At 43.0% G+C, this 25,990-nt stretch overlaps 1 protein-coding gene and 1 pseudogene across 4 annotated transcripts in view; one reads left to right on the top strand and one right to left on the bottom strand.

Annotated features, from left to right (window-relative positions):
- Anp32b (acidic nuclear phosphoprotein 32 family member B) overlaps positions 1 to 25,990 on the top strand; it is a 55,010-nt gene that overhangs the window by 18,641 nt on the left and 10,379 nt on the right. The window contains exons 1-3 of one of the 4 annotated variants that reach the window (XM_004864954.4): positions 3,172 to 7,492; positions 16,949 to 17,098; positions 22,668 to 22,790. In XM_004864954.4, the coding sequence (XP_004865011.1) occupies positions 7,439 to 7,492; positions 16,949 to 17,098; positions 22,668 to 22,790 (327 nt within the window). In that variant the 5' untranslated portion in view covers positions 3,172 to 7,438. Of the gene's footprint in view, positions 1 to 3,171; positions 7,493 to 8,315; positions 8,732 to 16,948; positions 17,099 to 21,067; positions 21,238 to 22,667; positions 22,791 to 25,990 lie in introns of those variants that run through there. The other 3 variants (XM_021244501.2, XM_087183631.1, XM_021244500.2) reach the window with 3 other exon arrangements.
- On the bottom strand, positions 19,870 to 21,161 carry LOC101721928 (BCL2/adenovirus E1B 19 kDa protein-interacting protein 3-like; annotated as a pseudogene).

Here is a 25,990-nt window from a genome sequence, read left to right as displayed (position 1 = left end):
CTGAGGAACAGCAGGTGAACATTTTTTCCCATATTGCGGGTTGTCTCTTCACAGTGCTGTTGTTTTCTCTTGCTGTGCAGAAGCTTTTTAATAAGAAGAGATCCCACTTGTTGATTGTTTGTGCTAGTTCATGGGCAACTGAGGTTTTGTTCATAAAATCTTTACGTACACCGATGTCTTCAAGAGTTCTACCTAATCTCTGTTCTAGCCAGTTCAGTGTTTCTGTTTTAATAATTAGATCTTTAATCCATGTCGATTTTAGTTTAGTGCATGGTGAGAGATATGGGTCTAGTTTTAATCTTTGGCAAGTTGAAACCCAATTTTTCCAGCACCATTTATTAAAGAGGCTATCTTTCCTCCAGTGAGGGTGTTTGGCTCCTTTGTCAAAGATCAGGTGGCTGAGTGTGTCTGGAGTTGTTTCTGCATCTTCTAATCTGTTCCACTGGTCCTCAGGTCTGTTTCTTTGCCAGTACCATGCTGTTTTTATCACAGTAGCTTTGTGGCATAGTTTCTAGTTGGGGGTTGTGATACTACCCCTTGCCATCTCTCTGTTGCCTAGAATTGCTTTTGCTATTCTGGGTTTCTTCTTGTTCCAAATGAATTTTTGGATTGTTTTCTCAAGGTCTGTGAAGTATGCTGCTGGGATTTCAATTGGCATTGCATTGAATCTATATAGCAGTTTTGGAAATATGGCCATTTTCACTATATTGATCCTTCATACCCAGGAGCAGGGGATGCCTATTTTCTGATATCAACTTCAATCTCTCTTTTCAGATTGCTATAGTTTTTTGAAAAGAGGGCTTTGATTTCTTTTGTTAGGTTGATTCCTAGGTATTTCAGTTTTCTGGATGCTATTGTGAAAGGAATTGTTTGCCCTGTTTCTCTCTCAGTTAGTCTGTTGTTCATGTAGAGGAAAGCTATTGATTTTTGTGTGTTGACCTTGTATCCAGCTACCATACTGAATTTGGTTATTAAGTCTAGAAGACTTTTCAAGGCATTCTTGGGGTCTTCTATATACAATATCATGTCACCTGCAATTAATGCCAATTTGACTTCTTCATTGCCTATCTTTATTCCTTTCTCTTGTCTAATTGCTGTGGCTAATGTTTCCAAAACTATATTAAACAGGAGTGGTGACAGTGGACATCCTTGTCTCGTTCCTGATCTTAATGTGAAGGATTTCAGTTTTTGACCATTTAGTATGATATTGGCTGTTGGTTTTTCATAGCTGGCTTTTATCAGATTGAGGTAGAGACCATCTATTCCAATTTTTTGTAGGGTTTTTATCATAAATGTGTGTTGGATTTTGTCAAATGCTTTTTCTGCATCAATTGAGATGATCATATGGTTTTTGTCCTTGCCTCTATTAATATAGTATATTACATTTATTGCTTTGTGTATGTTGAACCATCCCTGCATCCCTGGGATGAATCCCACTTGGTCAGGGTGTATGATCCTGTTGATGAGCTTCTGCATTCTATTTGCCAGTATCTTATTAAAGATTTTTGGGTCTATGTTCATTAGTAAGATTGTAGGCTTCCCTGATTTTTAAGGAAGAATTAGCATGCAAGGATATTTGGAAATTTGGCTTTTATCAAACAAGAGTCAAATGAAGCCAGATGTAGAGATGCACACTTGTAATGTCGGCTACTCAGGAGCCTGAGCCAGTAGGATCATCAGTAAGAAGTCAGTCTAGGGGCCAGGGATTTAGCTCAGTAGCACTTCACCTGCCTCGAAAGTGCAAGGTCCTGAGTTTGATCCCCAGTACCAAAAAAGAGGGGAAAAAAGCCAGCCTGGGCAACTTAGCAAGACCCCTTGTCTCAAAATAGAATAATTAAAAAGTTGAGGGACTGTAGCTTAGTGGTTCAGAAACTTTCCTAGCATGTATAAGACCCTGGATTTGATTCCCGGGGCGGGGGAGAACAAATGAACAAGAACACAGTAGCAAATTAGGGACCATTTAACCAACCACCTCAGTTGTGCCAGAGTCCAGAGTGAGGGAGAACTGACCCACACACCAGCTGAGGGGCACCTTCCTGGGCAACCACAGGTGAGCAAGCTAGAGAACAGATGGTATAGTATTCAATCAGCAAGAGATGAATTCAGATCAGTCTTAGTTCTGTGAAGACAGGAAAACCCCTGTGCAGTCTCCAAAGGTCCAGATGGTAGGGATGCTGGCTAATTATGGAGGAAGGGGCTCTCAGCTATTTTCTAACCTAGCTCAGGGGCAGGTTCCAAGTTCCCAAGAGAGACCACGGGCTTGTGGGAAACATAAGATGAGGCTTAGACTTCTGAGAGTCAAAGACTTATATTGGTTTGGGGTGAGCCCTTTTATTCTCAGCCAAAAGGGAAGGGTAGCTGCATGGAAGACAGGTAGAAGGCTGATAGTCACAGGTTGCTAATTCTGGAGGAGACCAGCAAGCTCTAGGGCTCCAGACTTAGGGGAGGGAAGAACTCAGGCTTGTAGACTGTGGCAGGCCCAAAAAAGAGAGTTCCAGGCACTGGGCCCAACAGGAGCTTCACCTACATGATCATATTTAAGATGAGATGAGCAGCCTGAGCCCCAGAGAGGTTATGGGGTCTGTCCAACAGCACACAGCCAGTAAGTGATGGAATGCATTCCCCTCTCACTAGAGTTCTCTTAAAATGGAAAAATCAAGCCAGGAGTGGGGGTACACGCCTGTAGTCCCAGCACTGGTGAAGCCAACAAGGACCGCTGTGAGTTTGAGGCCAGCCTGGGCCACATAATGAGTTCAAGACCAGCCTAAAACTACACAGTGAGACCTTGTCTCAAAAAAACAAAACAAAAATAAATAAATACAATAAAATAAAACAGGAAATAATTGAGCAAAGTTATATTCATACAGATTTATCTGAATAGTAGGAGGAAAATGCAAGTTTCTAAAACAAAACAAAACAAAACTTCAATCTGATCTCCAACATTGTTGTTTTGAGTACCAGGGATTGAATCCAGCGCCTCAGGCATGCTAGAGACACATACTCTTAACACCGAGCTTCATCCTAGTCCTTTTTATTTTTCTGGGTGATAGAATTTTTATTTTATATATTTTGTTATTGGTATGATTGTAGTATACAATGATTACATTCAATTCATTGTGGGAGTTAGTACATGTACACAACACTTTTTTTTTTTTTTTTTGGTTTTCTGAGACAGGGTCTCATTATGTAGTTCAGGCTGGCCTTGAACTTGCAGTGACCCTCCTGGCCACTTCCCACCCCCTCCAGTACTGGGATTACAGGCATGTGCCACCATGCCTGGAGCATGTAGATCTTAAAGCAGGAAAAAAAAAGTTTCAGAAGCAGATGTGAGAACTAGTGGATCAAAGTAATGAGAACGAATCACAGTGAGCCCTTAATGACAGAGAAATCTAGCTTCTTTCTAGTTACATGAGTTTTAGCAAACCCACTTGGCTTCCTTGCACCTGTTTCCTAAACACTAAAATAGATGTAGTCCTGTCTCAGGGAGCTTTGCCAGGATTAACTGTGAGGAAACATACACGAAAGTCTCACTCACAGTCCTTGGCACAAAGATGGTGTTTAATAAATATCAGACCTGACTCTTGGTAGTCAGCTCTCTCTTGCTGCCCCAGGAAGGCCTGGCACCTACAGCTGATCAAGAGCAGAAAGGAAGCTGGGTTCCCTGACAGGGGGCCTTTAATGGACCTGGAGCTGCCTACACACTGTTAGATGAATAAGACCTCATTCCTTAACACACTTTCATGTACATGTTTGCTTCTCCCTTTCGTGTCTAATATCTAAGTTGCCTTGATGGTAATTTTTAGTACATGTGACATTTTTCAACACTACACATTTGCAGAGTATTTACTGTGTTCATTCTAGAGATGGCCCCAGACTCTTCCATTTCTTTTTTTTTTTTTCTTCAGTGATGGGGATCAATCCCAGGGCCTTGGGCATGCTACCATAGCCTGAGCTCTACACTGAGCTACACCCCCAGCCCTCTCCTCTCCATTCCTATCATCAGAAATATCTGTGTAAGCTCACCATCTAGCTGGGAAGTTAGATCTTTCAATGAATACCATTTGTTGCCCAACTTCCCTAAACAGAAGTACACATGCTATGTTGTAGAAATTTGAGGGAGTCTGTTGGTTTTGCAGTCGTGAGGATTGAACCCAGGGCCTTTGCACTGAGCTACCTCTTCAGCCCCTTTTTATATTTTATTTTTGAGATAGGGTCTTGCTGAGTTGCTAAATTGCCCAGGTCAGGTCAAACTTGAGATCTTCCTGCCTCAGCTTCCCAAAGTGCTGGAATTACAGGTGTGTTCCACTATATCCGGCCCAGGGGAAATTTCTTACCAGTGTATATACATGTGTATGGGAGAGAGGGACAGAATGGCAATACTTAGTATTTAAAGAGTAATTTCCTTACCCCATGTTATCCATCACCTTCATATGCTGTGCTAAGAAAAATGTGTCCATTCTGTTCAGCTCATTTCTAGGTCAGTTAAATCAATCCCTGAGCAAGGCTATTTTCCTCTCATTTTCAGATTTATTAAAGTCTGTGTGCAACCACAAGGTTTGTAAACCCTTGAGTCTTCTGACGAGTTGGTGTGAGGAGCCACCGTCCAAGGAGTTAACAAACTAGCTTAGCGTGTTCTCAGACATCTTAGAGCTTACTGGAATACACACATATCCTGATTGTCAGGCAGTTTTAAGACTCAATGGAGTACCAAAGCTTGGCATTACTAGGTATTTTTATACTTATTGGGCAAACATTATCATCAATGGACATAAAAAGAAATCTACCCATAGTTTAGTCTTCCCAACAAACTAGGCTGTTTTCATTTTTCCTTAGTCCCTTCCAGCCCTTGTTCAAATCCATAAATCCATGGACAAGATAACTGCAAAGTAGATACAATTACATGTTGTCTTTCTCATACATAAATACATGCACAAATGATGTTAAGTATAGCAACATTTAAAACCAGAGCCCCTGTGCACCTGTGAACTGACAGTTCCATAGACTCTGGCAGGGCAGTGAGACACACCCTGTTCTGCCTGTGTTATTTATGACTCTGGCAGTGAAGCCCCTGACAAAGAAGCATGTCACTGGAACACATGCTCTTTGTTCACTGAGGTGCATGCCAGCACCGGCTGTGTAAGAAGGCACAGTGCTCTGTCTGTAGTCTCTCCTCCTTTGGCTCTTTTGCTTTCTTTTTATTTGCTGTGCATTATGGCTGTTTATTAATTACTTTGTAGCTTAATCTCATAAAACATACACTTATCTTCTGTATCATAAGTCCTTCATCCCCTAGTGGGGCATAGAGGACAGGGTCTGGAGATGTGCCCTGACCCTCCCTAAGATCAATACCACCTCCCCTGCAAGCCACCAGCTTACTGCTTACTCCCTCTAGCACAGACCTGCAGTCAGGGTTCCTTCAGCATCTTCCCTGAACCTGCTAGTGGATGCCTGCATGTTGTTTGGTACTACAGGCCATCTGCAACTGTTCCCAACCTACTGTCCCAAAGCAGGAGCCCCATACTATGACTCCAGTCCAGCCTGACTGCTGATGGGCAGAAAGATGGCAGCTTTGGAAGCCAGAACCATCTGGGGCTGAGCCCTAGCTCCACCTCTTGTTGGCTGTGCTGTCTGACCCTCAGTTTCTTATCTGTTCAATGACTACTATCCCCTACTTCACAGGGCTGTCTGGGGATTAAATGAGAAATATATCAAGCCCCTAGAATGCTGAATACCAACCTGTTAGCTCTAGGACTGATGTGACAGTTTTTGTAAAAGTTTCATTGCACAGCTCCAGGATCCCTACAACCACATAGTCACAGACCTCTTGTGACACTGTAGGGAACACACTATTGTCATATTCCCTTGTCCTAAATTTGTCTGCTAAGACTGGAACGGAAGTCAGGAAGCCACACACTGGAAAATATTTGCCTTTTCCATAATCCTAAAACTTTCTTTCCTCTTTAAATGTTAATTCATTAAGATTTTTGTTTTGCTTTTTTGAGACAAGGTGTCAGTATGCAGCCCAGGGTGGCCTCAAACTCACAGTGATCCTCCTGTCTCAGTCTCTGCCTGCTGGGATTACAGGTGTTCGCCACCACATCTGTCTCATTGAACATTTTAAAAATTGGTATATAATTGGTTTAAAACTAAGTTTGGGCTGTTTGGTTACCACCAAGGCAAAACGGGAAAGGGAGTGGGGAGCTCCCTTAGAACCTTAAATTAATACATAGGATTTTGGTTTCCTCTTATAAATCTTTATTAATCTTTCCTGCCTCACATCTTTAGAAGGTGTCTGATTTGACACACTACACCGTTACTTTCTTTAAACTGGACTTAACGTTACTTCCCCTCAGTCCACAAAGCACTCTTCCCAGCCTGGTACGCTACCCCAGGGACCCTTACTCAGCTCGACAACGACAAAGGCTCCCCGCCTGACCTCATCCACACGCAGACCATTAAGAATTTACACTCACAGAGGTATTCCACAGAATGACTTAAAAGTCTGCGCGAAAAATAGGCCTTATTACAAATGCTAATTGTTTCCTTCCCTAGCTCATATTAAAAAGCTAAAGAAAAGAGCCGAGGTACACACTTCAAAACCCAGAGTGGCTCCGTCCCCGAGGCCTCAGATAGCCCCCGACTCCGCCAGTGCACACCGCGCGGTTCAACTCCTGCCGGCAGCCAGTCCGTGGACACGGGGTCCTCTATAACACTTCCGATGTCACTCAGCTAAGGGAACAGCGAGGTTCAGGCTGCCGGTCTCAGACTGGGGCGGGATGGTGCGCAGGTGAACCCCAAAGCCCCTGCCTCGGGCTGTCCTCCCATCCCGTCGGTCTGGCTCGGGGGAGCCTCCGCGGACGGACGTGGTCCCGGAGACCCCGAAGCTGCACCGCGGGCTCCTTCAAGCGCTGCCCCGCAGACCCACAGACCGTGCTCGGAGGGGCCGGGTCCCAGCCCCGCGGCGGGCGGAAAGTCCCCGGGAAGGTCTTACATCAGCGGCTCCACGTGCGGACGGAGGGAGGGGGCGGCCGGGCCCCAGCGGCGCCGTCCCAGCCTCCTCCCCGCCCCTCCTCCCGCCAGTCCTGCAGCAGCCGCAGCCGCCAAGCCGAGAGGCGCCGCGCGGGCCCGAGTGGAGCCGAGCAGCCGCCGCGCCGCGTCGCCGGTTTAAGCGCAGTGCAGGGCCGCGGCCGGGGGCGGCGGTAGTGAGGCCAACGCTACACTCCAGCCCCCTTTTTCCCTCCATGGTTTCTCCCCGCTCCCGCGAGTAACTTGGCTCCGGGGGCTCCGCTCGCTAGTCCTTTCGCAAGCCACACGCCGGCCGCCACCGCTGCCGCGAGCAGACCCCTTCCGACGGCCCTCGCCGCGCAGGCTGGGACGCCTCTCCCCCCTCCGCCCCCGCTGCGGAAAGTTAAGTTTGAAGAGGGGGGACGAGGGGAACATGGACATGAAGAAGAGAATCCACCTGGAGCTGAGGAACCGAACCCCGGCAGCTGTAAGCAGAGCCCCCTCGGGCGCCCGCACCCCCATGACTTGCACGTAATGGTGGCCACCTGCGGGGCTCGGGTTCGCCGGCCGCGGCGCGGGCAAAGGCGCAGCTCGCAGGCTTGGTCGGCGAAGGCGGGCGGCCGGCGCGGAGGGGGGAGCGAGCGCGCGGGCATTAACTCTTTGGCGCCCGCGGAAGGCGGCGGGTGGGGAAAGCAAACTTTGAGCTGCTCGCCCGCCCGGGTCCTCTCGGGGAGGGAGTGCTTTTGCGTGTGGCCGGCGGCGAGGGAGGGAGCGGGGTTGTGTAACGCTGGGAGCCATGTTTGCAGCCTCCTGGGATGCGCGGCCAGGCCTGCCGAGAACCTCGCCACCAACCCACGCCGGGCCCGCCACCGGCTGGGCCGGGCCCCGCGCGCCGCCGGGCCTGTGAGGAAGCGAGCTGACGGGCGGGGGCCCAGCGGCCGGGCCTCGCGGGCAGTGCGGGGCAGGACCCGGAGGGCGCTCTGCCTTCAGAAGAGGGGCCGCGCGGCCCCGGGGACGCTGGGGCCTGGGCGGGCGCGGCCTGCCGCGCGGGGCGGGGGAGGGGCGGCCTGGGCGGCGGAGTTGGCGCAACTGCCTCCTCTCCGGAGGCCAAGTTTGAAAAAAGGACGCGGTTCCCGCCATTTTTCAAGCCTAAAAATAAAACTCCATAGCCTGTTCCCCTAGCTCTCCTCACGCTCCCTGCTTTTCCCACGGCGGCCGCCCCGGGTCAGCGCGCGGCGCAACCCCCTCCCCCTCCATGGCGGCGGTGCCCACGGCCCCTGACCCACGAGCCTGGCCCCTTGGGGTGGGCGGGCGGTGGCCCCGCGCGCCAGCGGAGGCGCGCCACAGCGCCATGTTGGCGATCGCAGTCTCCCTCCGCCGGGTGAGCCGGCTCTACCCGCCGCGGCTCGGCTCGCCCTTGCTAGAGCCGTACACTATCGCAGCCGACTCATCCCCTCTCGGGCACGCAGCCGGCCCCCTCCCCTTCTTAAAAGGGCGACGGCGGTGGCCTCTCCCTCGCCCGGTGCGCAGGGTTCGGCGGCCTCTGCCCCGCACGTGCTGGAGACTGAGTGTTCCAGGTGGCCTGTGAGACGCGCACGGTGGCCTCCGGTTCGCTGCGGCCGGACTCCTCGCAAGTGAGCTGTTTTCTCCGGCCGGGGAGAGCCCCGGAAGCCGCCATCCGCCCTGGCCGGTGGGAGGCCTCGTTTCCCGCCCGCAGGTGGCGATGGTTAGCAAGTTGCGAACTTATGGGGATGCTGGCCAGGTGTAGCCCGCGTGCTTTGTGTCCTCATTCCGGGCCTTACAGCCGCGGCGCGAGGCGGCGGCCGACCTGGGGCCCCGAGGGGGCGGGACTGGGGCGCCACCGGCGCGCACTCTGCGGCCGGCAGTCAGACATTTTGTGCCCGCCACGTGCTGGTGTAGTCGGTCGTTCAACGTCTTGTGTGTGCAACTTGAGGGCCTGTGTTCTCACCTGAAGGAGTTTTATTTATAGACTTTTCTGTGTAAATTAATAAAACACAGTAACTAAATGTAGCCAAATTTCGCTTAAGAAAATACACACGTGGGTCTTCAAAATGCTTCGAAATTTAGAACTTGGGGCAAAGGGTGTAGCTAAATGGTAAAGTGCTTTCGTAGCATGCTTTATCTTGGGTTCCATCACCTGTGGGACAAAAATAAAATCTAGAATTTGAGTTCTTTAGAATTTGCTCTGTTAATGCCTATTATAAACCTCATAGATTTTTGTTCTCTGGAAAATACAGCTGGCCTGCGTGGTGTTCTGTATAGTATATGAATTAACACTTTTTAAAAGTGTATGTACGTATATGCAGGTGATAATTTTTTAACTTGCGCTTTAACTGGTCAAAAACAACAGAGCCATGGGACTAATTAAAAATGAAAAATTAGTTTGTAGGTTCTACACACATTTGGAGCACCCCCACAGCAACAAGTGGTTAGTGGATTACGCTGGTCACCACTGGCTTCGAGGATCCCCTGGTTTATTAAATATTTGCCTGCCCACTGCCGAGGATTTAGCTCAGTAGTTCCAACGCCTGCCGCACAAGCGCAAGGCCCCGAGTTCGATCCCTGGTACCAAAAAAAAAAAATACTTGACTGCCCAGTGTGCCAGGTCCTGGGAAACCAGTGTGAACAGTCAGGAAGTGGCCCCTGCTCTCTCTAAGAATTAGACCTTGGGGGCATGCTAGTGCTTTGTTGCGCTTGGGCTGGTTAGAGGGAGAGTGTCGGGAGAGGCAGCCAAGGTTGTGGGAGTAGTGGAAGGGAGACCTCTGACATTTAGGCCCCCAGTCTGTGGAAGAGCTTTGATCTAAAACTTCTCAGGAAAAAATGCCATAGATCTAAAGAAAAAAAATTCACAAAGAGTTTTAAGGTATTTTTGCACAAAGTCATCCCACTTAAGGCAAATGAAGCCCCAAGATGGCCCCTTTCAAATGAGCTAGTCACACCGCACCTTTTGCATAATATACTGTAAAACATGCACATGTATGCCACAGAAATTGTTGGTAATACTGTCAGCTGCTAGGGAATTAGGCTTGGCCTCTGGCCCCTGCACACTCATGTCATTTGGGAAACAAAATCCCATTGTTTCATGGAATGTACTTTGGGTTAAAATGGATGCTCTGAAATACGGGATAGTGTAGCCCACAGTTGACCTTTGATTTCGAAGGCAGGCTTTTTTTTGTCTATAATGGTGTTTGTGTTTTACGTTAGGGTTAGAAGAAGCCTAAGTTAAACTTTGTATTTAGCTTCTTGTGGTTTTTGGCCAGAGTACATGAATCCATTAGGTTCAGTTCACAGGTTACTGTGACCAGATTCCTTACAAACACAGGTATTTCCCCATGGCTGGGGGTCATAAAGAAATAACAATTCACTTTTTTCTAAGTTCAAAAACAGCTCTTAAATCATTATATTCTCATAGTGGGACTAAAGGCCTAGCATTTTAAAAATACAGTGTATCCTCAAGTTTCGACTGACCTGACATAGGAACAACTTGGGTTAATGGGGTTAATGGAAGGTTCGTTTTCTCGCTTGTTATCAATAGTGTGTACCCAGGTAAACATTCAGATCTCAGCCTTATTGACTTCAACCAACTTGAGTTACAACTAGCCCTCAGTAACCATTGAGTTCGTAAGTCAAGGGTCCACTGTAATAAGAATGGTTGCCATTCAGAAATACAGGCAAGAATAGGAAATATGTTTTGGTTTTGGATTTGGTTTTGTTTTTATTTTTGTGGAGGTTTTGTTTTGTTTTTCTTTGGTTGGGGGGGGTGCTGTGGTTGAATCCAGGGTCTTGTGCACGCTAAGTGTGAACTCTTAGCAATGAACTACATTCTGAGACCTAGGAAATATTTTGTATAAACTTACTTTGTTGAGAATAAATTGTTTTTTGGAAACAGGATGTTGCTATGTAGCTCAGGCTGGCCTTGAACTCACCCTGTGGCTCAGGCTGGCCTCGAACTCAAGGCAATCCTCCCTGCCTAAGGCTCCCAAGTCCTGGGTTTACAGGTGTTCACCACCATGCTTGGCTATTGAGGATAAATTGTGCAGTGTTGGAACATACCATGTACACCACAGAAATTGGTGGTATTGTCAGGTGAGAAGGTGCTAACATACAGTAGCAAGAAAGAGACCAAATTTAGTTGTATTCCAAAATGAGGAATACCTGCTCTTTCTTGTGAAGTTGTCATTATGTTAAATGAACATGCTGTGCTACTGTGAGCACCAGCAGCTAGGGACAGCTAACTTTCATATTAACTCTGTTAAAATTTGTCATTCAAAGTTAGAAAGCCAAGTAGTTTCTTCCTGAGGTTAAAAAAAAAAAAATCTAGGCATCTGTGAAACAATGTACTACATGCTAGACCAGTGATGGAGAATCTCTAAAGAGCTTTCAATGATAAACAGCCTGCTGTGGTGTGTGTGCCATAAGTTCGCCACCACCATGTTGAGACTGTGATGTTTCATCCATGTTAATAAGAGTAGTCTTTCCTTAGTCCTAGTTCACTGGAGAGAAGAAATTATATATTCTGTAGCTTGCTTCTGTTTTTGCCCCCCTCCCAGCATCTATTGTTTACTGTGATATAATTTTGAACTCATTTGGATATTCTAATTGGTTGCCTAGCAACTAATTGAGGTTTTTCCTTGTATAGATAATATGTCTTTGCTGGAATACAATTAGGTACAGATAAGCCAAAAGGTAGCAGATATAGAGAAGCAAAAAGAAGAAAGTAGAAATCACACACATACACAACCAACCCCCATACATTTTGATGAGTAGTCTACCAAGATTTTTTTTTTTTCCAAACTTGGGTTCATGTGTATGCTGTCTTGTTGCCCACTCCCACCCTGGCAGTACTGAAGATCGAACCCAGGGCCTATATCTCCGTCCCTTTTCCTTTTTTATTTTGAGACAGAATCTTGCTCAGTTTCCCAAGCTGGGCTGGAACTTGCAATCCTCTTGCCTCACAGCCTCTCAAATACTGGGATTACAGACATGCACCACCATGCCTAACACCCCCCCCCCCCATCAAACTCAGGGCCTTGCACTTGTAAGGCAGGCACTGCACCACTGAGCTAAATCCCCAGCCCATACCTTTTTAAAAATAATACAGTGAACATCTTCTCTGTCACTAACGCTTCACAGCCTCACTGTTAATGCATGATTTTAGCACCCCTTTAGGTTGTAGGGGTTTCTTTTTCTGCCAAACTGCTTTTCAAAATAGTTCCTTTCTTTACTTTGGGAGGCTGCGAAAGGAAAATCACAAGTTCGCCAGCCTAGGCAACTTAGTGAGACCCTGCCTCAAAGATTAAAAAAGTAAAAATAGGGGCCCAGGGATTTAGTTCAGTGGTTCCTCTGCCTGCCTGTCAAGCGCAAGGTCCCGAGTTCAATCCCTGGTACCCCCCAAAAAACCCAGAAACAATAAAAATAAAAATAGCTGGAAATATAGCTCAATGCAAAGAACCTGGATTCAGTCCCCAATACCTTTGGGGGTTTTGTTGTTTTTTTTTTTTTAACCTTTGGTTTTTTGTTTTTGTTTTGTTTTTTTGTTTTGGTACCAGGGATCGAACTCTGGTCCTTATGCTTGCAAGGCAGGTGGCAGAACCACTGAGCTAAATCCCCAGCCCCCAGTCCCCAATACCAAAAAGGGAAAAAAAAAAATTATCTTTTTTGTGTATCAACCAGTAGGATATGGGTGTTTCTTTCATGTGAATGGTTCTGCTACTTAGAGACATTTGAGAACTACCAATATCAATTTGTTCTGTTGTTTTGAAAACAATCTTTTAAGTAATAGGGTAGAAGATTTGAACATTGATTGGCTCAAAAGGATAGCAGTTGGTAAGGGCTGCAGGAATTGCCTTGTTACATTTTCAGATTCTTTTGCTTACTGCAATAATCATGTGTTACTTTTCTAAATAAAGGAATTGATAAGTCAATACTTAATTTATCTATATCCTTCCCCCTCTTTTATGACGAACATCACATAATTGGGGGAAGTCACTCTACCAGTTAGGTAAAATTGATCTTTTTTCAGAATAGCTGGGGGAGTGGCAAGTGAGAGCAAGTTAGAAATGAAAGGGGAAAAGGCCCATGTGACCACAACGTAGTTCAAATTTTTCAGTGAAAAAGTAAACTGCAGTTAACAAATACAAGAGTTAGGAAGTATGGCTTTGTTTTTAAATGTTTGTCTTATACTCATGCTTGAAAGAAAGCAACTTTAATTAGAGAATGAGAGATGAAAAAAGTGAACTTAGCCCCAAAAGTTAAACTGTCCATCTTTAAGCAGAAGGCCAATTAACTCTGTCTTGGATCAAATACTTCCCTAAATTGTGCACACAAATGTGCAAGTACCTGCCCAGCTTTCCCTCATTAGATAGCAGTCCCGGGAGGATTTGGGATACATTAAGAAGAAGGTAGGGATTAGAACTTTTCTAGTTTATTCTGGATCTCTATTGGGAGAGGGATTTTATTGGCTAAGCCCCACCAACTGTCTCCAAAGCACCCTCTTTCAAAGCTGTTCTCTCCCTTACAAAGCAGTCTGGATTGCTTTATACCAGAGAAAGAAGGAGAGAGAGGGGAGGCCTAATTACCTCTATGGGGACCTAGAGTTTGGTATGAAGATTATTTTAAATGGAAAACATTGGACTCAGAAAGAAGGCTGCTTCAGGCTTATCTGATTAAAAGCCAAACACTTAGGATAATTTTTTTTTTTTGGTACCAGGGATCGAACTCCGGTCCTTGCACTTGCACAGCAGGTGGCGAAACCACTGAGCTAAATCCCCGGCCCGACACTTAGGATAATTAAGGACTAACACAATCACTTTTGGTGCACCTCTGGTCCAGAGAGAGACCTAGACCAAAATGTGTCATACATGAATCCCCTTCCTGGGATAGTTTTAGGTGTCTAAGAAGACAGAAAGAGCACTCATACCTGTGTAGATAAACACTACCGAAAACTTTTTTGCGGGGGGGAGACAGTGTCTCATATTTGTAGTCCATACTGGTGATAAACTGTGTAGCCCAGGCTGTCCTCAAACTTTCCATCTTAACCTAAGCCTCTTGATTGTCGGGATCCCAGGCATGTGCATGCAGACTATCACAATTTTTTTTCCTATTTGTTCTCAAAGGAAGCTTTCTCTTCTATCATAAGTTACGTATATAAGCCCCTGAAATTCTAGCTTTTTGAATTCTTTATAAGTTAATGTGTATGCAAATATGTATGCATGTTGCACATTTTTTTCTGTTAAACAGTCTCATCAGTTAATTTACAGGCCCAAAGCACTTAATCTTAGAGGGTAAAGGAGCTTTTTGTCCCTTGACCTCAATTGCTGCTTCTTTGTTGCTGAAACAGTGTCTGAGAGTAGAACATCTTTTTGCCACAATTCTGTTTAGAACTTTAAACAAGCTGACAGGATACTGATGGGACGTTCAGACCTGCTGTATTTGACCACAGTCCTAAATGAGTAAGATGCATTGAACCTTTTTAAATAACTTTTTTTTTTTGAGAGTTTTCATACTTTTAATGCAATCTTATTACATCTTAGAGACCATCCGTACCAAGGCTTCCTTGAAAGCCACTTGTGGCCCATAGAAGCATCTCCATCTCTCCCAAGCGGTGTCCACATCGTCCTTTTCAGCCCCTCCACACTGCTCTGGTCTGCGAAGGCAACTGAGCCACAAGGCTGAAACCCAGGCACTGCTCAGGCAGCCCAGGGCAGCGGGTAGGGTCCCCGCGGGACAGCCAAGAGAGTGCGCTCCGGCGAGGCCCTGCAGGGAGGCGGCGCGCTTTTTAAAATAACTCTTAGTTAACACACTCAAATGTTTCTATTCTAACCTGTCAATAGATTGAAATCATACCAAAATGCTAATAGTGTAGTAATAGGTAACATTTTTTCAGCTCTGATATAGTGGTAACCAGAATAGACATGTTGACCCTGACATCAGAAGCTTACAATCTACCAGTGATTTTTTTTGTTTGTTTTTAGTGCTGAGGTTTGAATCTAGGGTCTTGTATAGCTAAACAGGCACTTCACCAGTCTACATCTCCAGCCATTTTTTAAATGTTTAACACACGGTCTCACTAAGTTGCCTGAGCTGGGCTCAGACTTGCTATGGCCCTGCCTCAGTCTCCCAGGGTGCTGAAATTACAGGCATGTACTACCTTGTCAGCTGCAGTGAGTATTTTTAAACTTTACTCTTTTAAATAGGTGAATAGTCACATTGTTGAAATTAGTTATATAGAAAACAGCAGCCATTGGTATTGCATGCCTGTAATCCCAGTGCTCAGGAGTCTGAGGCAGAAGGATCACTGCAAGTTTGAGGTCAGCCTGGGCAAGCCAAGGCCACCCTAAACCATATACTGAGACCCTGTCTCAGAAACATTAGAAAATAGAATAAAAAATAAATACTTGTGGAAAGTTAGGGCAGATATGATTAAACAGCATGTATCTCTCACATCCCCCATTCCCTGTCCCCAAAGGCTACTTTCTGAGTATTTACCATGGCCCAGGCACTATTCTAGAACAGATTTACAGGGTGTTATTATCTCCACTTTACAGAAAACTAAGGCATAGACAGGGTAAGTGACTTACCATTCCATGTGACAGAGCCAGGATATGACTTCAGGTGTCTCCAGAGCCTAGCTGTGGTCACACAGTTTTCCCCTTGAGTGTTCAAATGTGCTGATTTCTTGTCAAAAGAGGAAGGAATCTCATAGGTATGTAGAGAAAAGTGGAAGAAAGGAAAGGAAGAAGTAAAAGGTATAATAGATCTGCCTGCGTCCTGAAGCCAAGGCTTCTGGAGATTAGTAGATAGGATGGCAAGAAGTGGTGAGACATTTATGGTGGTGCAGATACAATTCTAAATGTTTCCTTCTTTGTGAATGGGGGGGTACAAATAAATACAAATGAGTGAGTACTCAGTAACTTGTATCAGTTATTAGAGTAACATCCTTGGATTTGTGTGGGAAAATGAAGATATTGTCAGGAGCTCCTGTTCTCTTTTCACACTTTTCAGCAGCTCTTTTCTATATGAATACTTATTTAATGCTGCTAAACATGGTGATTGACCCCAGAATGCCTTCTAGGGGCCATTGAAGCTGTGATTTGTATTACTGTAAGTAGATCAGGGTGTGTTAAAGTTGCAGGTTTCAGAGTCAACCATAGAGCAGGGATGGCAATAGGGATTATTATGGGAGATCAGCAGTGATACCCTTTGGATGGATTTGAATTCTGAAGGAGACCTTTAAAGAACCTGATTTAATGTTTTAACAGTTCTCCAGGGCTGGAGATTTAGCTCAGTGGTTCGTATCCTGCCTCATAAGTGCAAGGTCCCGAGTTTGATCCCTGGTACCAAAAAAACAAAAAAAGTTCTCCATCCTAAAAAATCTTTCTCACATGTAACCCTTTCTTTTGAATTAAGAGCTCTTGCATCTTGATTTCTTCCATTGTCAAGATAATCTTTATAAAGATTAATAGATTTAGAGTTGGAAAGTGTTAGTGCAGAAACCTTTAGCTAGAATTGGGTAGGAAAAGTAAAGCTTCACTCTATGGTCAAGTCTTGGATTTTAAGATAGTCTAAAGGGGTGTCTTCCTCTGTACTTGCATTTAATTCGGATAAAGTCCCCTTTGAGGAACAAACTTGAGAAAAGGAATAAAAGTACATTTCATTTTTATATCTTGAGAATTTTAGTTTCTTTTTCTGGAAAGTGGAGCAGAAATCATTTATAGCATGGAGTAATGTTCCATCTTTTAATCTATTAGTATATTGCTACTAATAGCTTTATTTCTATCATCCTCATCTAAGTGAAAGGCTGGCCCTAAATATACAGTATGTTGGTATTTTTGAGGGGTACTAGGGTTGGAGTTTTTGCTTTTGTTCTTTGTTGTTTCCTATGTTTTTGAAAGCTTGTCTCCTTTTTCTTTATTATCCTCAGGTTCGAGAACTTGTCTTGGACAATTGCAAATCAAATGACGGAAAAATTGAGGGCTTAACAGCTGAATTTGTGAATTTAGAGTTCCTCAGTTTAATAAATGTATGCTTGATTTCAGTTTCAAATCTCCCCAAGCTACCTAAATTGAAAAAGGTAAGTACTTTTTCCGTAAAAGAGAACTGACTTGGGAAGGGGAAATGAATAATTTTCCCTGTAAGGAAGTATTGTGTAATAGAAAGCACATGGCTTTTGGAACTGGGTAGTTAGGGGATTGGATTCCAGCTCTCTGCTGGTTCCTTGAAGATATTTAAAAAACCAAAAAATAAACCAATGGTGGGGGTTGAATCCAGGGCCTGTCACATGCTAGCAAGTGCTCTACCACTGAGCTACACCTCAGCTTCTTGCTTTCTTTATGGGTGATCTTCCACAAGGTATTTCACCTCCCTAGGCTCATTTTCTTCACCTATACACTGATGATACTATTAGACCTTGCAGAATCTTTGTGATGTTTGGAAATAATGTTGAATATTCAGTAATGGTTATAAAGGTTATTTTGTAGGTAATTTATTTGTTAGTGTTTGTTTGTTTTTCGATACCAAGATCAAACTCTGGACCTTGTGATTACGAGGCAGGCATGGTGCCACTGAGCTAAATCCTGGGCCCTCTATTTGTTAATTGTTAAAAGTTTACTATAATGTTAGCATTTGTTCTTAGTATGCTGATATTTTGTTTTTTGTTTTGTTTTGAGCCAGGGTCTTGCTGTGTAGTCCAGGCTGGCCACCAACACATAGTGATCTCCTTCCTCTGTACTAAATACTGGGATTACAGGCATGCACCACCACACCCAGCTCATTTGTTTGTTTGTTTGTTTTTGAGAGAGGGTCTCACTATTCCAGGCTGTCCTTGAATTCACTATATAGCTCAGTAATTCTGTCTTTGCCTACCAAATGCTGGGACCACACCCAGCCCATTACAGGATTTTTTAAAAATAGAAAATTTGAAGTGTGTTGTGATTGACTAGAAGAATTCAGTGTAACAAAATTACTATAATTTGCTATGTTTATAATTTGTCTAATTAAAACCACTTATCTGCAGGATACATTTCTCCCACTCCCAAGAAAAGGACAAAATATAACCTGGGCATAGTGGTGAATGCCTGTAATCCCAGAGGCCGAGGCAAGAGGATCATTGCAAGTTTGAGGCCAGCCTGAACTACATAGCAAGACCCTGTCTCAAAAAAGAACAAAATGCTCAAGAAAAATATCTTGTCTTGTCCTGTACATTTAACTGTCCCAGAGCCCTAGAAATGTCAGAACTGGAAGAAACTTTGGTACTCTAGTCCAGGCTTTTATTACAGCAACAGTCCCAAAAAGGAACAGTAATTTGCCTAAAGCCATCCACTGAAGTGTTTAGCCAAATCTAAACCATATCTCCTAACTCATTACCTTTTTCATTACCTAGAAGAAGATGTATGATTATGTAAAAATTTTGCAGCATTCACCACTGTATCAGTATTCCCTTTATTACAGAACTCAGTTGAACTTTTATTTTAAACAAAAGACATACATAAAAATAAAATAAATTTATAATCAAATTTAGGCAGAGGACACGTAGACTATTCCCAGAGCTTGCTTAAGTCCTGAGAGATGAGACTTTCTCTTGTGATATGGCATTTGTTTAGTACATGAATTTAGAAATACTGAGCGTGTCCATGTCTTAATCCATCTTTCTTAGCTAATGCTCACACAGTCCTCATGAGTTTTCAGTACACTCACTAATGAAAATATTTCTCATTTCTAAGTATCTACTTTACAGATTCAGTCTATTTGCCTGAGTTATCAGTGACAATGGTAACTGATTAGCTCAGCAGTATAGTGATTCAGCATAAACGTTATGCTAGCAGATCCCTAGTATGTATTTTGTTTTCTGTTTTAGTAGCATCCTGATGAGTGTTCCTGAATTAATATGGCCCCTGTACTGTCAAATGTATTCAGAAAGTCAGCCTATCAGTGATCATTTATGTAAGGGCTTTATAAAATATTTCTGAAATCTTTAAACACTAATTACTTACAAGGCCAATGGGAGGGAATCATAGTTAAAAGACAGAATGTTCTCTATGTTTCTTCTTACTACAGAGCACAAACTGTTGTAACAAGAAACAAGTACTTCGAGAAAATGATGCATAAATGTCATAGGTTTCCAAAATTTACACATCCATTTTATCTTAAAATGAATATGCTAGTAAATGCTTTGATGGATTGCCTTGTTACCCCTGTTCCATAAGATCACATGTTGAAAGATGTGAACAGGTTCACTATGCTGCATTATGCAGTGTGCGTTGGTTTTTTTTTGCAGTAATTTATTTTTTCTACTTCCAGACTTATAAAGTAGGCACAGCTTTGCTTACAATAAAGCTAATTTTAAGAGCACACAAAAGTTGAGCACAAACAGATTAAATCCAGCAATCCAGAGTAATGAAGGGTAAGAGAGACTGAATAACTGCCTGTGTCAGAAATAACTGACCGCCTAAGGTGACTACCTGGAGTCCTCACGCTGGAAAAGCAACAACTTCTTAGTGTACCAACTCACAGTGGAATTTCTAACTACCTTGTTCTCTATTAAGAACAATTTGTATAGTTAAGTGGTCTTTATAGACAATCTGCATCCATCTAAAACATATTCTATAATAGTGTAATTATAAGGCCACAATATTTCTTTTGGGCAAACCTCTTAATGTGATTTTAATATCAATGTTATTCATTCTTTGAAATGTTAAAAGTGTTTTGACTGAATTAAGGTTACATATTTTTAAATACTACATACATCATGACTAGTATATTAAAATTATATTATTTATATCTAATATCCAAAGAAAATTTACTACCAAATTCATACAGTAGATATTAGTCTGCCGTGCTTATTAATTGATCCCATAGGTATAATTATACATCAACATGACTTTAGTTTACTAATCAGAACACAGCATGTATAGAATAAACAAGTGGTGCAGCCACCCAAGGATCATGATAGCTCTTCATGTTAGCTGTCACAAGCTGAGATACCAATCCCCACCACGTGAAATAAATTGGATCCAATTCTTCATCAAAAAGTGCTGGTGGAGGTTGTCAGACACCTTCCAGTGTAGATCCCCAATCCAATGGCTGTTAATGAGACAGCAGCAGAGACAGAAGAAAAACCTTCAGAAATTCTGCTGAGAAAATGCCCCCTTTTCTTCATAACACTTGTGTTTCTCATGCTGAGAGTAGCTGTGCACTTTGGGTGTTTAAAGAGGAACTCCTGACATGATGGAAGGCTCCATGTGTAGCAGGTTACTAGTCTCAAAAATCTCAGTGATTTGGGGAACAATATGAAATAGCCAGGCCTGAAAGGTCAACTTAGAGTGGAGAATTCTGGATAAAAATACCTTAGAAGAAATTCAGTGAACTGGAGTAATATTCATGCTGTGCTCAAAGAGGATAATGAGGAACCAACCGTCTTCTGTGGTTTTAGGAGTCTTATGCCATTTTGATTGCATTTCCCTGAAAGTTTTGAATTAACTCAAAGAATGATCACCATTTGCGAGGAGGATTCTGCGGAGCACTGAGGAATAAAACACAGCACTATAGACAGAAAAAAGAAGCAAATCACTTGTGCAATAGCAACAGACCAGTAATACAAACAAGATGGAATTTTCTGATGTTGGAATATGAATAAGCACTTAGGATAGATTTCAGATTGTATTGTAAAATCTTTGGCAGAAAGCATGTAGAGGCATGGAGATACTAATGAGTAGAGATGAAACGGAATACAAAAACAAAAAAAAAAAGAGGAACTCCTTGGGTATATTTTCTGACTGACTTGACAATCCCATATCCAATCTGAGTTTTTCTTCAAGATGCTTTCAACTTCTTTCCTTTCTCTCAATATAATCTTCCTCAGACTGAGAGTTTTTTTCTCCAATGCTATGTGTATCTATTTCAGAAGCTCTATTAGTATCTTGTGTCTGTGAGCGAGGTGGGCTGTCACAGTGAGAACTCTTTGAGCTACTCTGTCCAGATTCATGCTGGGCATCTACCGATATTTTTTCCATGTCACCATTATAAATAGAAACTGAGACTGGAACACTGCTCCCATTCCCATTATTGCTGAAGTGCAATTCTGCCCAGGAGCCCTGCAGGTTCTCCTCCTGCAACCCGGGGACCCCACTCTGCGACATGACACCAAAGACTGCTCAACCATGGAGCTCCGCACCCAGCTGCAACAGCGCCTTAGCAGCAGTCGCACAAGAGCAGGTGCGCGACAGACCTGCAACTCCACACTTTATACAGTGTGTTTTCATGGGGGAAGGCGTGGGTTTTAATGACGATATACTGCATGATTTTGAATCATGGGTCCACTCTGTACCAGCTTTGTCATCTTAGTCCAGTTACATCTTTGTAGTTAACTTTTCTCATCAATAAATGGGGGTGATAATTCTTCCTATGCCTTAGGGTTGTTGTGAGATCAAGTGAATTAACATATTTCTCATACCATGATCAGTGCATGGCAGTTAAGTACCGTGTAGGGGTCAGATAAACCATTGCTAGTGCTTAAAAGAGGGAGTTGAAACAAGTTGGCTTGAATTTTTCATCTGTAAAACAGCTCGAATTAGGTGTTATCTACAGTGTTCTTCAGGCTCCAGTTCCTTGTGCATTAAGATACTAGTACTCCTTGATGAAGACTTCTTCCTTTTTTGACACGCTACTTGTCTGTGCTACTTGATCTACAGCTAAGAAGTTAAGAGTAGGTTTTTGTAAAGGCCGGTGCCAGGTTCTTAAGTGACCTCTGAGGAACTAGCTCCATAAACCTGGGGCTCTTGCCCTGCTGCCTCTCTATTTTTGGTGTTGGGGATAAAACCCTCTCAAATGCTAAACACATGATGTACCACTGAGCTATATATCCCAGACCCTTCCTCCCTTTTTCCTGGTGTCTTACACCATTTTTAGGAGCTCATTTCTGAGGTTTGTCCCACTCCTGTGGCCTTCTGAGCAATATTCCACATTGTCTTCAGATGTTGACTCCCACAATGTATTAGCACTGCCCAGAAAGCAGATTTTGTTTCAAGTGAGCATTGCAAACTTTGCTTGGCATGCAAAATAAGCTCAGAATGCACAGACCACCCCACACACATACATACTAGGGATCGAACTCAGGACCTTGTGCTTGGGAGGCAGGTGCAGTGCCACTGAGCTAAACCTCCAGCCCTCATTTGCTCTTTCTAACAGGTATAGAGTATTACAACTTCTTGAAGAATTCTAATTTTTTTTTTTCCAAGACAGCCTCATCATGCAGTTCAGCCCTTGAATTTATGGGGATCCTCCTGCCTCAGCCTTTCAAGTGCTGGGATTACAGGCATTCACCACCACGTGTGGCTCTAATTTGTTTTGACCTACTGTTTAGAAAATGTATTTACTAATAATTAGAGGTCAGTTCTGGAGCAAACTTATTAGCAGCTGATTGAGAAAATGCTTATCTTGTTCTGTCCCCCACTCTCACCTCAAATGTTGCTTGGATCTGTAAACTACATTTTCAGATTTAATCAAACACAACATACATGTCCTAATAGAAACGGATTTTTGATCTTAATAAGTGTTTGAGAGCTGTATTTACTATTTATAATACCTTAGTGATACGTGTTTCTCTCTGTATTTGTGTCTGTACTGTATGTGGTTTTTTTTCACAGCTTGAGCTCAGTGACAATAGAATCTTTGGAGGTCTGGACATGTTAGCAGAAAAACTTCCAAATCTCACACATTTAAACTTAAGTGGAAATAAACTGAAAGATATCAGCACCTTGGAACCTTTGGTAAGTGACTGAGAATTTGGGAACTGGGAGGAGTTATTGGTCATTTTCATTTTCATATTTATAGTGGGAGAAATGATTGGGAATAAGTGAGAAAATGATGGCTTTTTGCTTTTTGTAGAAGTCCCAATTTTAAAAATCAGAGCCTAATTATATATATTCCTATGGCTTTGCTCCTCCTGCCTGATACTGTGGCTTCTTCCAAAGGGCAACTCTTTGGTGTTTTCTATCCTTGTTAAAATTCACATTTATAATATCCTTAAACATATCCGTTAATCACCGTGTCCCCACTGCCTGCTCAACTTGCCAGGCCAGCCAAGTTGTTATTCTGTGCTTTTATATTTATGGACTAAAGCTGTATAAATTGGGTGGCATTGATAGAACAATCAAGCACAGCTCCACTAAGTTGTAGCTCTTCTAATTCCTGATCTTCTGCTGTACCGATCACTGTTACCTAAAGTTTTATGCGGAAATCCTGAGACCTTTCTCAGTCTGATAGACTGGAATGAGTCTTGGAAAGCTTAGTTAACCGTCACCTGGGCTATAGACTTGCTGTGTGACCTTGGGCAAATTGCTTCTTCTCTCTGGGCCTCAGTTTCCTCATTCATGAAGTGGGGAGAACAGTAATGTTTGTCTTATTTAGGGACTCTCAGGATAAAGTTTGGTAATGCATTTCCTTCAAATTTAGGTTGGAAAGCTGTACTACTGAAAATTCAGTCTATGTGAAGTTGTAGTGGCGAAAAACAGCTTCCAGAGGGCAGGGGTGATGGAGCTGTGGGCAAGCCCCCAAGGCTGTGCTGGGTGCAGGGGTGGAGGTAAATGCAGAAGTAGAAACTGTCTTTCAGAATCTTAAAGAACAGAACCAAGAGAATAAGACATCTCCATTGTCTCTTACCTATTCTAAAACCACAATATATTAAAATATGTGAATTTCACACCATTTGTAAAGAATGCTGTCGATATTTCTGGGGAGAAGAGTAAAATTGTGGCTTTTAATGAGAGGAATTCCTGCCACAATTATAGGATCTTTTCCTTTACAATAATAATCAGCACTTCTCTGCAATACAGATTTAATTACCTTACATTGATTCCTTTTATTTTTACATTTCATTAAGAGCACTATGTTTAAGAGCTCATATTTCTCATAAATATTGGAAGCTTATTTCCCACCCTCATCCTACAAGTTTTGCTCTCCTGTTAAAGATAATGCCCAAATACTCTTACCCCCATTTTTCTTTGTTTTTTTTTTCCCCGAGAATCAAATTCCAGGCCTTGCACTTGCCAGGCAGGCACTGTGCCACTGAGCTACATCCCCAGCTCATTTCCCCACATTTTAATATTGTACTTTTATTCTCTTCTTCCAGACCAATCCCCAGTTCCTAAGGTAAATTAGACATTGAATTTTACTGTATCCAAGGACATGAACCTTTGTTCATTATGTCCTCAAATAATCCAGGAAGAGAGAATGACTTTTCTTGTTAGAGATCAGGAAACTAAATTTAGAGAGACTTCAAAAGAGTTTGGAGAGCTTAAGTAATTGGGATGAATAGCAGTTAGCATTCAAATCCAGGTTCACTGTATGTTCCACTGCCCTTGAGACCTATTCTTTCTTCCTATAAGTTTATTCCATACCCAAATCTGTTAAGTTGGGAATTCCAACATGAGCAGTAAAATTAAGGGCAGATGTTCCCTAGTATAGTGGGCTACACTAAGCTTTTGTTTATTGCTTAATGACAAGCCTCTTAATTCTGGGTCACTTGTGAGCATAGAAACAGCTCCCTTCACCACCTCTCCCTTTTAAACAGTGTACCCATACAATACTTTGCAATGCAAGATGACTATCCTGAGGCCTGTGATACAGAAGCCTGTAGCCATTTTCTAGCACACAGGCACAGCAGAAACATACTATGTGAGAATTGTTTACTTGAGCATTCCTGGTTTGGTCTGTAATATATGAGGGCCCAGTGAAAGTAGCTATGAAAGTCTTAGTCACCAAACCCAGTGAAGAATGAGAAATCATCTTTGTTGTATTTACTAATTTTGGAGGCTCCTCTGTGCCCATATCATACACTGTACTGGGTGCTTTATACTGTATGTGTTGTCTTATTTGTACTTACCAGAAAACATTTGTACAAAGTAGTTAGAAATAGCATGGCCCTTATTTTACATAGAGGAAGCTAAGGCTTGGATGAGGCTGAATCCCTTGTCCAGAGTCACACACTTTATGGCAGAGCCAGAGTGCTGCATACCAGGTGTATTTGGAAAAACCTGAGCTCCCACCATTATATTATACTTGTTGTTATCCCAATTCCTTGGGGTTACTAAGTTGGTGCCCTGATGTTCTCACTTGGAATAAAGGAAATCTGTAGGAAAATGTGAAGGGGGGAGATGTTGGGTCCATTTTGAGATCTGAAAGTATTCTTCAGTGGGGGAAAAACACCATCCTCATCTTCATTAACCACATACATTTTAAACACTACGTTGAGCCCAGTTCTTAACAGTCAATGCAATGATTGTGAATGCCTCTGCTTGCTACAGGGACATTAATCGAGAGACAAAGAAGGCATCAATTCAAACTTCCTTGGACACCTTTTTTAAGAGACCTGAGCCATCCAAATCATCCCCCAAAGCCCTTCTAAATTCTAAGAAGGCAAGCAAAATTATTGTTAATAAAATGTTTAATGTTTATTATGGCTAGCCTATTAGCTTAGGTCACATTTCTGATAAGGTAGAGTTGTTATTTTTTTTTTTTTGGCAGTGTTTACACATTACATTGGAATCCTAAGTAATCTGTGTGTTTTGTGCCTGTTAATCCTTAAAGCACAACTTTACTACTTTAATCAGTTCTAAAGTGCTACAGTCATTTGGGATTTGTTGCTATTGTTTTGATTTCATTTTCTAGCATACTATTTGGCATATCCAAATTATTTCACAGGTGCCTTGTCAGAAAATAGCCAAAAATCTCACACAGGAGAGCTTTGGTAGCCCTATATACTGAGTAACCAGAAAAGGGTCTTGGGTGTCATAAAGCATTAGATAAATATCCAAAGATGATTGCGTTTTTGTGCACTCACTTCTAGAAAATAATTTTGAGATGTAAATGGCTCATTCTTTTAAAGAGTTTTTAGACTAAATCTCTGAAAACACTGCAAACTTATTTATGATTGTGTCTTAACTGGTATGGAATCAGCCTTGGTGAAAAG

The sequence above is a fragment of the Heterocephalus glaber genome, unplaced genomic scaffold, assembly GCF_053883595.1.
Source record: "Heterocephalus glaber isolate CG9 unplaced genomic scaffold, H.glaber_assembly_v1.0 deba00001481, whole genome shotgun sequence".
Taxonomy (NCBI): Eukaryota; Metazoa; Chordata; class Mammalia; order Rodentia; family Bathyergidae; genus Heterocephalus; species Heterocephalus glaber.
The sequence above is the reverse complement of the archived record's forward strand: the minus strand, read 5'-3'. Positions and strand labels throughout refer to the sequence as shown.